At 67.6% G+C, this 13,367-nt stretch overlaps 2 protein-coding genes across 2 annotated transcripts; both read right to left on the reverse strand.

Moving 5' to 3' along the window:
- Positions 1-1,784: 1,784 nt before the first annotated feature.
- On the reverse strand, positions 1,785-6,702 carry TUSC2 (tumor suppressor 2, mitochondrial calcium regulator). Its single transcript, XM_075159239.1, has 3 exons — positions 6,536-6,702; positions 6,138-6,258; positions 1,785-4,588 (listed from the first exon to the last, which is right to left on the reverse strand). The coding sequence occupies exons 1-3, from the start codon at positions 6,685-6,687 to the stop codon at positions 4,523-4,525; spliced, it is 339 nt and encodes a 112-aa protein (XP_075015340.1). The 5' UTR covers positions 6,688-6,702; the 3' UTR covers positions 1,785-4,522.
- A 369-nt stretch (positions 6,703-7,071) lies between these two features.
- RASSF1 (Ras association domain family member 1) lies at positions 7,072-12,970 on the reverse strand. Its single transcript, XM_075159246.1, has 6 exons — positions 12,709-12,970; positions 11,575-11,696; positions 8,773-8,877; positions 8,400-8,694; positions 7,581-7,696; positions 7,072-7,472 (listed from the first exon to the last, which is right to left on the reverse strand). The coding sequence occupies exons 1-6, from the start codon at positions 12,968-12,970 to the stop codon at positions 7,326-7,328; spliced, it is 1,047 nt and encodes a 348-aa protein (XP_075015347.1). The 3' UTR covers positions 7,072-7,325.
- Between the last annotated feature and the right edge of the window lie 397 nt (positions 12,971-13,367).

The following is a 13,367-nucleotide window of genomic DNA, read 5'->3' on the forward strand; positions in this document are numbered from 1 at the left end:
AGGGTGACGGTACCACTGGGGACGGGCGCGGTGTTCCAGCCGGCCGCTCCAAAACTCGGCTGCACCCCACGGCTCGGCATGGCCCACGGGCAATGCTGGGCACCAGCCGGGAAAGGGGCAGGGAAGGTCGGCCACTGGCCGGGCGTTGGCTGCCAAACCCTTGGGGGAGATTGCGGGGAGCCAAGAAATCCCAGCGCCGGCGGGTGCTGCCCTTCCCCTCCGGGCAGTAAACAGGCTCCCTTCGCTGGCAGCAAAAATGCCTAAAATTTTCCATCCTCCGCAGCCTCGTGCGCTGAAGGTAACCAGCCCCGCCAGCAGCAGGGTGGCCGGAGGGGTCACAGCTCTCCACTGCCGGGAGGGCTGGAAGTCCTCAGCACAATGCAGCTTCTCACCACCGTGCCCCCAGGAGGGCTCAGCATCGCCTGCCTCAGTTTCCCTCCTCTCTTCCCACAGGGAAGACCCTGGATTTTGGGAGGGGGCAGCTGGACAGATCCAGCCTCCCCTCTCCCGTCTCGCCCTGCTGAGCGTGAGATGATTTTAAGCCGGGTGGAGGTGGGCAGCGGCCGGGGTGAGCCGAGCAGGCGAGCTGCACCATGCAGGCTGCCGGGCGGCCGCGAATCCTTCACGGATGCCAGATAACGGGGTGTTAGTCACATCCGCTCGTGCCAGACAGGTCCGGGCAAGGTGCGAGAGGAGCCCGGCTTGGTGACGGAGCGGCCGCGGGGCCAGGAGGGGAGGTCGGCACCCGCCTCCGCCCCAGGCCAGGGGCTGCAGGCACGGCCCTGCCCCGCGGGCAGCAGGAGGGGGACTGGGGTGGCCCCCGTGGACACGGAGATGCTCACGGGGCCGGCGAGCCACAGCCACCACCTTGTTTAACCTCACCGAGCCATAACGCCCTGCCCAGCCACCCAATCCCCCTCGAGGCCACCACGATCCGTCCCTCCTGGGGTTGGGGTCCCTACGGATCAGTGGGCGAAAGTCCCCGAGCCTCATCCCCCGCAAGCCAAAGCGCTGGCAGGACACGCCGCACCACTCACTCTCATTACAGCTTTCGTCAGCGGCTCGTTTCCGAGCCGGCTTGCGTGGAGGAAATGATGAGAGGTGGCGGCGGCTGCAGGAAAACATTTGCAGGGCGGCCGGGGGCAGGACGTGGGGCAGAAAGTGAGATCACACTCGCCCCAGGGACAGCCGGCACCGCTCGGGGGACAGGCGGCATCCCGGCAGGGGGTCACGCCAGGTTCGAGAAAGTCATCAGGCCCCGGTGATTAATGAGGCACTGATTTGGCAGGGCAGGCGATGAAGGAGCGGACAAGGCGGATCCTCCCCGCTGTGGGGCTCGGGCAGAGGGATGGGAAGAGGTCGGCATGAGGCTGGGCTGCCCGCGCCGCCTGCGTTCCTTCTGCCTCCGGGGTCCCTCCAGACCTCCCTCCCCAACCCTATTGGGCTGAACAAGAAAATTACGCACATTTATATAAACACACTTCGTATATTTAAAGGATGTCACAGCAGCTACGAGCAGAGTCACAGCCCGATAAAGCACCAACTCCTGCCAGCGCCATGTGCCAAACTGGAGCACCTGGAAATGGCCAAGACTCACGGATCCTTCACCACCAGTTCAGCCACGTGTGCACGAACACCCCCCTCCCAAAAAAAAAGGAGGCTCGAAGTGCTAGCGGCAAACAGACCGGCACGCAAAGCCCACCTCCCCTCGGCTCTCCAGCATCTCCTTCCTCCGCCCACCGGCACAGCCGCTCGCCCTCCCCAGTAAGACAGCTCTCTTGGACTTGCGGGCTCTACAAATAATTTTATTGAAATTTAACAAAAGAGGACAGATGCACTGGGAGGAAGGACCATAAATAGTGTACGTTTCCCAAACCCACGAGTCCTACCCACGCGCTAGAGGAGCAAGGAGCCTAGTGTCAGTGAGTACGGGTCGGCTACACATCCACACGGGGAAGCACAACGTCACACAGAAATCATTAAAAAAAAAAAAAAAAAAGAATTGAAAGGAAAACTTTCCTTTTTTTTTGCTTGCTCCAACACCACAGTGGACACAGATATTATTTACAGCGACCTTCACATTTTTAAGATCCCTCCAGGTGCTCCCAAGGCCCTGCTGCTGCAGGAGGGCTGGAGGCCAGTGGAGGGGAGGGGGCCGGGGGGCTGGCTGCTCGGGGGACCAGACTGGGAAGAAGCGGGGCAGGACACAGCTTGTTGGCAGCCTGCAGAGGTTCACTGCCGCTCCGGTGACACAGGGGTGAGTGGGGGGTGGGAGAAGGCGTGTTTTTTGGGGGGAAGCATGTTTGACGCCGTGGGGGAAGGGTGGGCAGCCTGTCAGGGAGGACAAAAGCATCCTTGCTAAGCCGGTCTCGGTCTCTGCCCCCCCGGGGTTCGGGCCCTGCCTTGTCAGCAGATTTTTGGCTGGTAGCCAGGCAAGGGGCTCCCCGTCGGGGCAGGCAAACGGCACCAGCTCCCCACTCCTCCCCCGCCTTCCCCCGTACCCGAGGCGCGTTCGGTGCAGCTTCCCGCGCCCTCGGACAGCAGTGGGGCAAGGCGGCGCAGGCAGCCTGGCCACGGCTTTCTCTCCTCTTCCTGGGGACAGCAGCTCCTGCTCTCCTGCAGAGCCCGAGGGACGCCCTTCCCAGGGAGATCCGGCCCGGGACAAACTCGAGAGCAGGTGGTGCGAATAAGAAACACTTCAGTGGGGGATTGTTTTAAGACAAGACTTTCAAGCAAGCAGGAGAACAAAAGATGTTGAAAGAAGCGCCCAGCATCACAGTGTAGACGAGCTCCCTGCCGGAGCCCTGCCCAGCCCTGCCTGGCGGCAGCCAGCACACCCACTTCACCCTCCGTGCTTCACCCTCCGTGCTCGCTCCTGTCGATGGGAACAGCGGGTGGGGGGACGCAGAGGGAAGAGGTGGTGACAGGAAGACGGCAACAGCCACGCCACCGTTATCTCCCCGAAGCCGGGAATGTGGCCCTGCACCCGAGCGGCTCTCGGCGGGCACAGGGATGGATACATCCAACGTATGTATGCCAGCCGACAGGGCTGGCAGCCAAGTGCCAGCGGCTTAAATTAAAAATCGAGGTAGCAAACGTCTGAAGTGCTTAGAAAGTAAATAAGTTCTGGAATGAAAGAGGAGGAAAGCCGAGCCAGCTGCTGCGGGGAGCAGGCTCTGACCCAGTTTAAAGCTGTGCCCACTGCCCCACGCCCGGTCCTCCTCTGCCCGCCCGGCCCGCAGCCGAGCAGGGAGGCAGTGGCTCCTACTGCTGAGGAGCGGCTGTACGGGTCAGGCCTTTCCCCGGCCCTGCAGCAGCTGGCTCAGCGCCCCGGGGCTCGCACGCAGGGGTGAGAGGTTTTTCGGTGCTGCCAAGGTGACCTCGACCTTCTCAAGCAGGAGGAAAGAGGAGAAAAGAGCAGGACCTTCTGAGACGGAGCAGAAAGGCCTCCCTTTAAAGTGCATCACGTTTCTCCTCCTGCCGCCAGCTGGGACGCGGGAGGAACCGTAGCTCACATCGCCAGGGAGATTTCCAAGCCGGGGCAGGCACACCGATCGATTGTTTTCGGGGGACGGGGAGGGAAGAAATGATTTCCTTCCTGCTTGGCTCTGTCCCCACCCCACCAGGAGGTTTTTTCAAGACGGCAGCGGGGGGTGAGGACTTTACGAGGAGACGCCTTCTCCAGCAGCCCGGCCCCGCAGTGGGCGAGGGACGGTGCTCGGCAGGAGCCGGCTTGCTAACGGGGGAGACAAGCCTGCTGCAGAGCTGGGGACCTCGCTGCCGCCAGCAGCAGCCACGGACCGCAGAGATCTCCTGCGGGCAGAGGGGCTGCGGGCAGCAGCGAAGCCAACCTCCCCAGAGCCGGCGTAAGCGGGGAAACGCACAGGAGAAAGAGACCGAGGTCCAAGATAGCGGCATCTGATCTCCAGCCTCTTCCCAAGAGGAGTGCAGCAGCCAGCTGGATGTGCTTCGAGACCGGCCCCCCCACGGCCTTCATCCTCCATCGACAGACCCGCCCGGGGGAGCATCACGTAACACCCGTGTCAAGCGACATGCCGCAACACTGGCCATCCAACCACTGGGCCCGAGGGATCTCGGGGCCCCGGGCAGCGCGTTGCCTCGCCCTGGCTCTCCCTGGGCTGCGTACCTGAGAAGCAGGGGATTTTGTCTGGTGAGAAGTGCAGGCTCGCTCTCCCTTTAACAGCTCACACACAGCAGCTTGTTTGCAGTTCCAGTTACCCATCAAACGTTGGCTAGAGGCTACAAAAGGTATTTTAGTCTTCTGACTCAAGCGAGGATGTTTGTAAGCAGTCGTTGCACAAGGTCACCCATCTCCTTCGAAGAGCGCTAGCCAAGCCCAGCCCGGCCTGCTCCGTCCTCTCACCTCCGGGCAAGGGGAGAGCCGCCGTCCCCGCCGCGCGCCCAGAGTCCTCCTCGGGTGGGAACACGACGCAGCCTCGCCTGCTGAGGCTGGGGGCGGTGGGGAAGGGCCTCCCACCCGCAGGCAGCAACGTCTGGCAACTCACACCTCGCAGATGATCACCGGGAAATCCACGTGAATGCGAGGGTGTTCTAGTTTCACTATGCCCTGGGAGAAGAAGAGTCAGAGTGGTGAGCAGAGGAGACCACCAAACAACAGCCCCAAGCCCTGTGAGTCACCCCGTACAGGCAGAGGACACCGTGCCCTCGAGGACCACCCTCCCTGAATCCGCTGTGACAATAGGTAAGCCTGAACAGCACCACACACAGCAAAAGCACTTTGCCCTTCGAACTTGTCCCTGGAGAGCCAAGAGAAGTGCGGCTGGCTGCCACACATGGCAGGTCCGGAGCTCAGCAGGGCGAGAAAGGAGGGAGCTGCTCTGCCAGGCACTGCCCGTGCAGCAGCTGGTGCGTGACTGGCAGATATTGGCTGTCTGGGCTTTTCATCCGGCACCTTTCATTCACGGGATTTAAAAGAATGAAAAGAGCTCTCTGAGAGAAAGCAGCCAGGGCAGCTGGTGCACAAGAAAAGCAGCTTTCTATCCAGAGGGGAGGCTGCTGAATGCACGCTCCCTCCACGCCAGCTACAGGCGCCTTTCCCATGCTCCGTCCAAGCCTTCTCCTGTTACAGCTCCAGGAGACCCGCTGGCAGGTGGGGGCTGGGGGTGAAGCGGGGGCTCAGGGCCTGCTCTCTCCAGCTCAGCCGAGCTTTCCAACCAGGTGAGTTTCCACCCACATCGACGAGGAGTCAGTCCCACAGCCCAAGCCTGTCTCTGCAAGAACGCCAGCCCGGGAAGTGGTGCTGAACCCTTCCCCCCATAACTGCCTGCGCAGCGCTCAGAGGGCTCCCATCCCACTGGGGCACTGCTCACCCCTCGGAGCACACCAACGGCTTGCCCCAGGTGCTCGCTAGAGCCGTGCCTTTCTGCTTACTTAGGAAAGACTCCTGCAAGGTCTCTCTCCAGCCCTGGTTTGACCCTTCCTTTTCTCCACTTATGCCCCCAGAAGCTTCCCTACATGCAGACTATCCTTCTCCTGCACCGAGACCCTCAATCGGTGTCCCAGCCCCTGCCCAGCTTCACCCCAGTTGCTTATTTTAAGAGGAGACTTTTGCACTAAGGTGCAAAACGCAGAGCTGTCAACACCACTGTCACTAATGAGCGGCTGAGGGGAACGTGCACACTTGCGTCAGCAGGTGACGGGCTTTGGCTGCTGCTCCCGAAGCCAGGGCCTGGCCCTCCGCAGCGAGGTGACACTGGCTGAGCAAGCGCAGCACCCCGCACCTTGGGGATGGTGGTCAGTGATGGGATGCCGTGCAGGGCTGCCTGGCACTCTGCACCCCACAACACACAGCCAGCTGAGCTATCTTCCCCAGCCTGGCAGCTCTAAAGGTCTGGGGCACTGCCTGCTTCACTCTGGAAAAGGGGGCTGGAGGGTGTCAGCAGCTCTCCCTCTCCACCACAGCCTCCCTAGGTGACATGGGTGTGAGCCAGGACACACAGGAGACACAGCTCTCAAGCAGGAGCTGCGGGGGGGTGAGTAGGAAGCCTTCACTTTCTTGGCAAGAAGATGCCCCAAGGGAGAAGGCAAAGCCAGGGCTCCAGCTGTCACCGTGGTGCTTTGGCACTCACTTTCCCCCACCCTTCTCCACGTGCTACCTGAGGTATCAGGTTCTTGTGGATCCTCTTCAGCTTGGCGCGCTTCCTCCCATTCTTTGTAACGATTGTCTCCTCGTAGAACTCGTGGGCGAGATCCCCATCCTCATCGTAATACATGGAGCTGGCGAGAGGAGAGGGGAGGCGGGTAGGTAAGAGCCTGCCGACGGCTGCCGGCTGCCTGCGCCCCGAGCAGGGAAGGGAGCTAGGGCAGGCCGGCACCACGAGGGCTGCCGCGGCCACCGGCTGCCGGGGACTGCCCTCTCGTCCCCCCGGTCCCGCGGAAGGCCAGGGCCTGTCCCCCCGCGCCGGACAGGCCTGGACCGACCAGCGGTGGAGCCCCCCCCGCTGCCATGGCAACCGATGCCCCCGCGTCCCCCCCTCCCTCCTCGGCCTCTCACCCGCGGCGTGTGAAGACGAAGGGGGTGGCGGCGCGCGCGGCCCGCGCCCGGGCCAGGGCCTGCTGCCCGCCGGGGCCCTCGGCGCCGCCGCCGCCCGCCGCCGGGGAGGCGAAGGGCCACAGCCCCCGCGACTTGGAGCCGCTGGCGCCCATGGCGGCGGCGGGGCGGGGGGGGGAGGGGGAAGCGGCCCGGAGCCGCCCGGCGACGCCGACCGAGCGCCTCCCTGCGTGCGCCGCCGCCGCCGCCGCGCTGCGACACTTCCGGCGCCCGCGATGTCCCCCACACGTGACACGGGAAGAGAGATGCCCGCGTCACGTGAGAGCGGCACGTGGCGTGCCCGCCTCCCCGCCCGGCGCCGGCGGGAACCCCGGGTCCGCAGGTTCGAGCCCCGCCGGGGCTCCACGCCACGTGCGGGCACCCCCGCTCCAATGGCACCGGGGCGGGGGGGGTGTGTCTTCGTGTCCCTTCCCACCCCACCCCCAGCCCGCCCCGGCCCCCCGGGCCTCCCCGCCAAGGACATGCCGCAGGCCAGGCCTCGTCACCCAGATGCCTTTATTGGTGCTCGACGCCCTGCTTCCCCCCAGGGACACTCGCTCCCCTGGGGACACCCACACCCCCTCGGGACACTCGCTCCCCCCAGGGACACCCGCTCCCTGGGCCAGCCCCATGGGGGCTGCGATAGCCCAGTGGGTCCCGGGGTGCCCCTCTCCACCCCACCTCCCCGGTGCCCCCACCCGCCGGCAGGCAAGGGTCCCGGTGCGCTGGCTGGCCATGGGCGCGGGCGGCGTGGTCACCCTGGCGTGCGCGTGGCCAGCGCCTCCTGCATCTTCTGGCGGCAGCGGGCGTAGCGGTGCCGCAGCTGGCGCACGTGCTCCTCCTCCTCCCGCTGCAGGATGCGCAGGAAGTTGTGCAGCTCCGGCAGCGTGAAGGCGTCCCACTGCGGGCACATGAGCTGCCATCGCAACGGGGACATGGCGTCCTCCCCGCCACAGCCACGTCCCCCGGGGGGTGCGGGTGCCCGTCCCCTCCCCATCCCCGCACTCACATTCACCTCCCCGGTCTCGTTCTCCTTCAGGACGAAGCTGAGCACCTTCTCGCTGGGGCCGGCCAGCAGCCGCAGCCGCAGGGGCCGCTCCTCGTCGGCCAGCTTCCGCAGGTACACTGCAATGGCGGGCACGTGTCACGAGGGGGGACATCCCCACAGAGACACTGCCACTATGGGGACGTCACTGCCATGAGGGACACTGCTGCTACAGGGATGCTGCCACCACAGGGATGCTGCCACTATGGGGACATCACCACCACGGAGGACATCACTGCCGTAAGGGACACTGCTGCCACAGGGGACACACCCATGGCAACAGGGGACACTGCCACCAAAGGAGGATACCACTGCTACGGGGATGCTGCTGCCATGGGGATGCTGCCACTATGGGGACATTGCTGCCATGGAGGACACCCCCACAGCCACTGGGGACACTGCCACCAAGGGGATACCACCACAACAGGGATGCTGCCACCATGGGGATGCTGCTGCCCAGGGGAAGCTGCCACTATGGGGACACTGCTGCCAGGGAGGATACCGCCGCCATGTCGGACGCCACTGCCACAAGGATGTTGCCACCATGGGGACGCCACCATCATGGGGGACGCCACCGCCACGGGGATGCTGCCACCACAGGGGACACGATCACCATGGGGACACGACCACCATGGGGGATACCACTGTAATGGGGATGCTGCCACCATGGGGGACACCACTACCCTGGGGACATTGCCACCATGGAACCGCTGCTGCCAGGGGAAGCTGCCACCACGGGGACACGGCCACCGCTACGGGGACAGGGCCGCCCCAGGGCGCTACCTTGCTCATCCTTCTCGGACCTCTCGAAAAGGGCGAACTTGCGGGGGTTGTCGACAACGGTGAACTTGCGGAGGAGGGCGTCGATGACCTCGCTGGCGCGGGTGTGCGAGAGGATGTGCAGGTGCTTGACGGTCCCCTTGGGCAGGTAGAAGGACGTGCGGCGCTTCACCCCCTGGGTGCGCGGCCCCGGCCGCCCCGCCTGCAGGGAGGGGACCCGCTTGGTGGCCGGCACCGAGACGGGGCGCACCAGCTTCAGCTGCACCTTGATGAAGCCGGTGTAGGAGCCGTCCTTGTTCTGGGAGACACCGGGGTGGGGGTGAGTGGGGCCAGGGCAGGGCACCGTGACCCCCCCAGCCCCACGCCAGCCCTGTACCAGGCTCATGAAGAGGTTGCTGTTGATCTGGCTGTTGTACTCCTTGATCCGCTGCTCCACCTGCGCCTGGTCCAGCTCTGCCTTCTCCCACTCACCGGGCTCATCCTGCGCGACAGCGACCGGGCTGAGCAGCACCGCGGCTGGGGGGGACCCCTCCGCCCACCCCAGCGTCCCACCACCCCCCAGCCTGCCCCGAAACACCGGCTGACACACGCGCGGGCGGTTGCGCGGGGTTGCATCAGCCCGGCTGGCGCTGAGCTGGGCCGTGCCGGGGAAGGACAGCTGAGCTCACCACGGCCCCAGCCCTGCTCCAGGGACACCAGCACCGCCACCGGCCACCCCCCCCCGCCCCAGCCCTCGTCCCCATCCCCAGGGCCACAGGGATGGGTGAACTCGCCGCGAAGACACCCCGGGGCCGGGCGTCCCCTCCTGGCACCCCAGATCAGAGAGGTGTCCCCGAGGCAGAGCACCAGCAGCCGCCAGCCCGGCACCGGGGCGGCAGGGCGGGCTGGGCGCCCGCGGGGATGCCCCAGGATTCAGGGCAGGAGGGCAGGGCCAGGCTGGGGTCGCAGCCCGCCCGTGCCGCCGGCATCCCGCTTCAAAGTGCCAGCCCTGCGCAGGGGGGACCCAGGCGTCCTGGCTCGGCGTCCCTGCCGCTGGCACCCGCTAATGAGTATTTACATGGGGCTGCGGAGCCACCACACAGAGCTGCACGTGTCCCCACGGTGCCGTGGGGCTGGGGAGCACCCAGGGCTCCCGGCCCCCACAGCCACCCCATGGCATGCGGGTGCTGCCACACCCTGCTGGGGTCCCCGCGGGAAGGGGACAGCTGTGAGGCTGCCCCGGGGGTGGCTCACCCCGGCAGCCCCAAGCAATGTCCTTCACCCCCTCTAGGAGCAGCTCCAGCCCCGGGGGGCCATGGGGCAGCCGTGCCAGGCAGTGAAGCCCCGCTCACCCCACTGTGCCTCGCTCACCCCACAGCACCACATCCAGCCGGACAGGGCCACCCTGCCCCACGGCACGGCCACGCTTGCCCCCATGCACACCCCACTGCAGGGCCATGCTCACCCCCATGCCCACCCCACAGCAGGGCCACACTCAGCCCCACTCTTGCCCCCACAGCAAGACCACGCTCACCCCACGCCTGCCCCATGGCAGGACCCCGCTCACCCCATGCTTTCCCCATGGCAGGGCGACAACTGGCCCCGCACCAAGCCCACCCTCACCTGCCCCCCAGCACCCAGGTCCGGGGGGGGGGGGCGCTCCCCCCGGCTGACGTCACCCCGTCACCCCGTGACGTCACGGCCGGCGGCCCGGGAACCGACCTGGCGGCGGCGCGGGCGGCGGCCGAGGGAGGTGCGGGCGGTGTAGAAGAGCTCGGGCTCGGAGTCGGAGTCCTCCTGGCTGCAGTAGCCGCTGCTCGCCGTGCTGCCCCCCGTGCCCCCCGCGCCGCCCCGCCGCAGCGCCAGCGCCGCCGCCCCGCAGCCCCCGGCCCCGCCGCCCCCCGCCCCGGCCACGGGCACGGACACGGCGGCGGCCACGGCCCGACCCGCCCGCCCCGCGGCCCCGCGGGCACACGGGCACACCCGGCCCCGCGCCAGCCCGGCCGGCCCCCGGGCTGGGGCCCGGCTCAGCCCGCTCCCGGCTCGGCTCAGCCCGGTCCCGGCTCGGCTCAGCCCGGTCCCGGTCCCTCTCCCGGCTCGGCTCAGCCCGGTCCCGGTCCCTATCCCGGCTCGGCTCAGCACAGTCCCGCTCCTTGTCCCGGCTCGGCTCAGCCCGGTCCCGGTCCCTATCCCGGCTCGGTTCAGCCCGGTCCCGGTCCCTATCCCGGCTCGGCTCAGCACAGTCCCGCTCCTTGTCCCGGCTCGGCTCCGCCCGGTGCCTGTCGCCGTCCCGGTCCCGGCTCGGCTCGGCGCGGGCCCCGTCCCTGCCCCGCTCCCGCTCCCGCTCCCGGCCCTGGCCCGGCCCCGCCCCGGCCGTGGGGCTGACGCGGGCCGGGGGCGGCGCGGCGCGGTCCGGCTTCCGGCGGTGATTTCACCCGCGCCCGGCGCCGCCCGCCCGGACCCGCCCGTGCCCCGGCCCGGCCCGGGCGGCACGGCCTGGGCACGGCACGGCACGGCCCGGCACAGCCCGGCATGGCATAGCCTGGCGTGGCACGGCACAGCGCAGCCCAGCGTGGCTTGGCACGGCATGGCATGGCACAGCATAGCCCGGCACGGCAAAGCACAGCAAAGCCCAGCATGGCTTGGCACTGCTTAGCATGGCATAGCCTGGCATGGCACAGCGCAGCGCTGCCCAGCCCAGCCCAGTATGGTTTGGCACAGCCCAGCATGGCACAGCCCAGCCCAGACCAGCCTGGCTTGGTTTGGCACAGCTTAGCATGGCACAGCACAGCCCAGCATGGCACAGCACAGCAAAGCCTGGCATGGCTTGGCACAGCTCAGCATGGGATAACCTGGCACTGTCCAGTCCAGCCCAGTATGGCTCGACACAGCCCAGCATGGCACAGCCTGGCATGGCACAGCACAGCGTGGCGTGGCTTGGCACAGCTTGGCATGGCACAGCCTCACACAGCACAGCTCAGCCCAGGAAGGCTAGGCACAGCCCGGCATGGTATAGCCTGGCACAGCATGGCACAGCATGGCCTGGTACAGTGTGGCACAGCATAGCTTGGTATGACGTGACATGGCCTCACATGGCACAGCATGGCACAGCCCGGCACAGCCACCCCCAGCCCAGGCACCCCCCAGGTTGGCCACCCCCCGCCCATGACCTCCCTCGCACACATGGGCCAGGCCCTACCACGTTGGTGTCCTTCTCCAGCGCCTGCTCGGTGCCATCGTCCTCGTCGCCGGCACCCGGGGGGCCGCTGCAGTCCAGCCGCACCAGGGCCCGGCACCGGTAGTGGCAGGTGAAGCTGCAGTCTGGGGACGGGGACAGGACCAGTGTCACCACCATGGCCCTGGGTGTCAGGGTCAGCGACTGTGCTGGGGATGGTACTGGTGCCCAGTGGGGCAAGGGTTGGTGCGTGATGCCAGTACCGGTGCCCGGTGCCAGCTGCCTGCCCATGCTGTGCCGGTGCCAAAGGCTCAGGGGCCAGCACCCATGCAGGACACGGTGCTGTGCCATGCTGCTGGCTGGTACCGCGGTGCCTGTGCTCCCTGCCTGGGCTCGCCAATGTGGGTGCCTGACGGCTGGGGTGCCCAGTGCCCAGTACTGGGATGCCTGGTGCCCAGTGCCTGGTATGGGTGAGGGTACTTGGTACCAGGCTGCCCAGTGTGGGTGCCCAGTACCGGGACGTGCCTGGTGGGGGTGTCTGGTGCCCGGAGGCCCAGTGCAGGTGCCTGGTACAGGCATGCCCAGTACTTGGTGAGGGTGCCTGGTACCAGGATGCCTGATGCCCAGTGGGGGTAATCGGTACTGAGACGCCCGTGCCCAGTGTGGGTGCCCAGTACTGGGATGCTCAGTGCCCAGTGCTGGTGCCCAGTACCGGGATGCGTGGTACCTGGTGGGGGTGCCCAGTACCAGGACGCCCGCTGCCCAGTACCAGGATGCTCAGGCCCAGTGGGGATGCCCAGTACTGGGATGCTCAGTGCCCGGTGTGGGTGCCTGGTGCTGGGATACCCGTGCCCAGTCATGGGACACCCGGTGCCCCATAGGGGTGCCCACTACCAGGATGCCTGGTACCCGGTGGGGGTACCCAGTGGTGGGAGTGCCCGGTGGCGGGATAACCCATGCCCGGTGGGGGTGCCCTCTGGCGGGATGACCCGTGCCCGGTGGGGGACCCCGGTGGCGGGATGCCCTGTGCCCGGTGGGAGTGCCCGGTGGGGGTTCCCGGTGGCGGGATGCCCCGTGCCCGGTGGGGGTGCCCGGTGGTAGGATGCCCGGTGCCCGGAGAGGGTGCCGGTGGCGGGAGGCCCGGGACGCGGTACTCACGGCGGCACTGGAGGCTCTTCCTGCCGCCGCCCCAGACGAAGTCCCCGCAGAGGTCGCACCAGGTGTGGAGCCCGCGGCGCCGAGGCTCGAAGCGGTGCCCGGCGCCCGGTGCCGCCGTCAGCCGCGGGTCGGGGTGCGCTCCAGGGCCGGGGCCGGGGCCGGGCCGGCGGGCCGGGTTGATGCGCAACGCGTTGGTCCGCTCCAGGCGGCCCCGGCCCGGCCGCGGCTCCGGCTGCAGCTCCCGCAGCTCGATAAGCTCCATGGCCCGGCGGCCGCGGGCGCTGCGCGGCGGGGGCCGGCACCGGGGATGGGGCCGGGGCGGGGACCGGGAGGGGCCGCCCCGTCCGGGCACAGCGGGGGAAACTGAGGCAGAAGCGGGGCGGGGGGAGCCGCGCAGCGCCCCGGGGTCCCGACCGCCGCCCCCGGTCCCGGCAAGCCCGGCGGGGCGGGCTGGAGGCGGGGATGAGGCTCCCAGAGCCGCTGCCGGGGAAGCGGGGCCCCGCTCCGGCAGCCCCGCTCTCTCCGCCGCCTCTCCCAGGCCCGGGGCAAGCCTCGCTCCGTGCCTCAGTTTCCCAGCGGGGAAAGGGGCTGGGGGAACCTCCAGCAGCAGGCAAGGAGCAGCCAAAGCTCCCCCGGAGAGCCTCTGTGCTCAGTCCGGC

This window comes from Calonectris borealis, chromosome 10 (genome assembly GCF_964195595.1).
Source record: "Calonectris borealis chromosome 10, bCalBor7.hap1.2, whole genome shotgun sequence".
NCBI classification, from domain to species: domain Eukaryota; kingdom Metazoa; phylum Chordata; class Aves; order Procellariiformes; family Procellariidae; genus Calonectris; species Calonectris borealis.

Bases quoted from the DNA above. Each gene is read 5' to 3' on its own strand.
- TUSC2 (XM_075159239.1), bottom strand. From the start codon at position 6,687: ATGGGCGCCAGCGGCTCCAAGTCGCGGGGGCTGTGGCCCTTCGCCTCC. The intron at 6,259-6,535 runs GTGAGAGGCCGA...TCCTCTCGCCAG, and splicing joins TTCGTCTTCACACGCCGCGG to CTCCATGTATTACGATGAGG. The intron at 4,589-6,137 runs GTAGCACGTGGA...TTCTTCTCCCAG, and splicing joins ACAAGAACCTGATACCTCAG to GGCATAGTGAAACTAGAACA.
- RASSF1 (XM_075159246.1), bottom strand. From the start codon at position 12,970: ATGGAGCTTATCGAGCTGCGGGAGCTGCAGCCGGAGCCGCGGCCGGGC. The intron at 7,697-8,399 runs GTAGCGCCCTGG...CCGCCATTGCAG, and splicing joins GTCCGAGAAGGATGAGCAAG to TGTACCTGCGGAAGCTGGCC. The intron at 7,473-7,580 runs GTGAGTGCGGGG...ATGTGCCCGCAG, and splicing joins ACGAGACCGGGGAGGTGAAT to TGGGACGCCTTCACGCTGCC.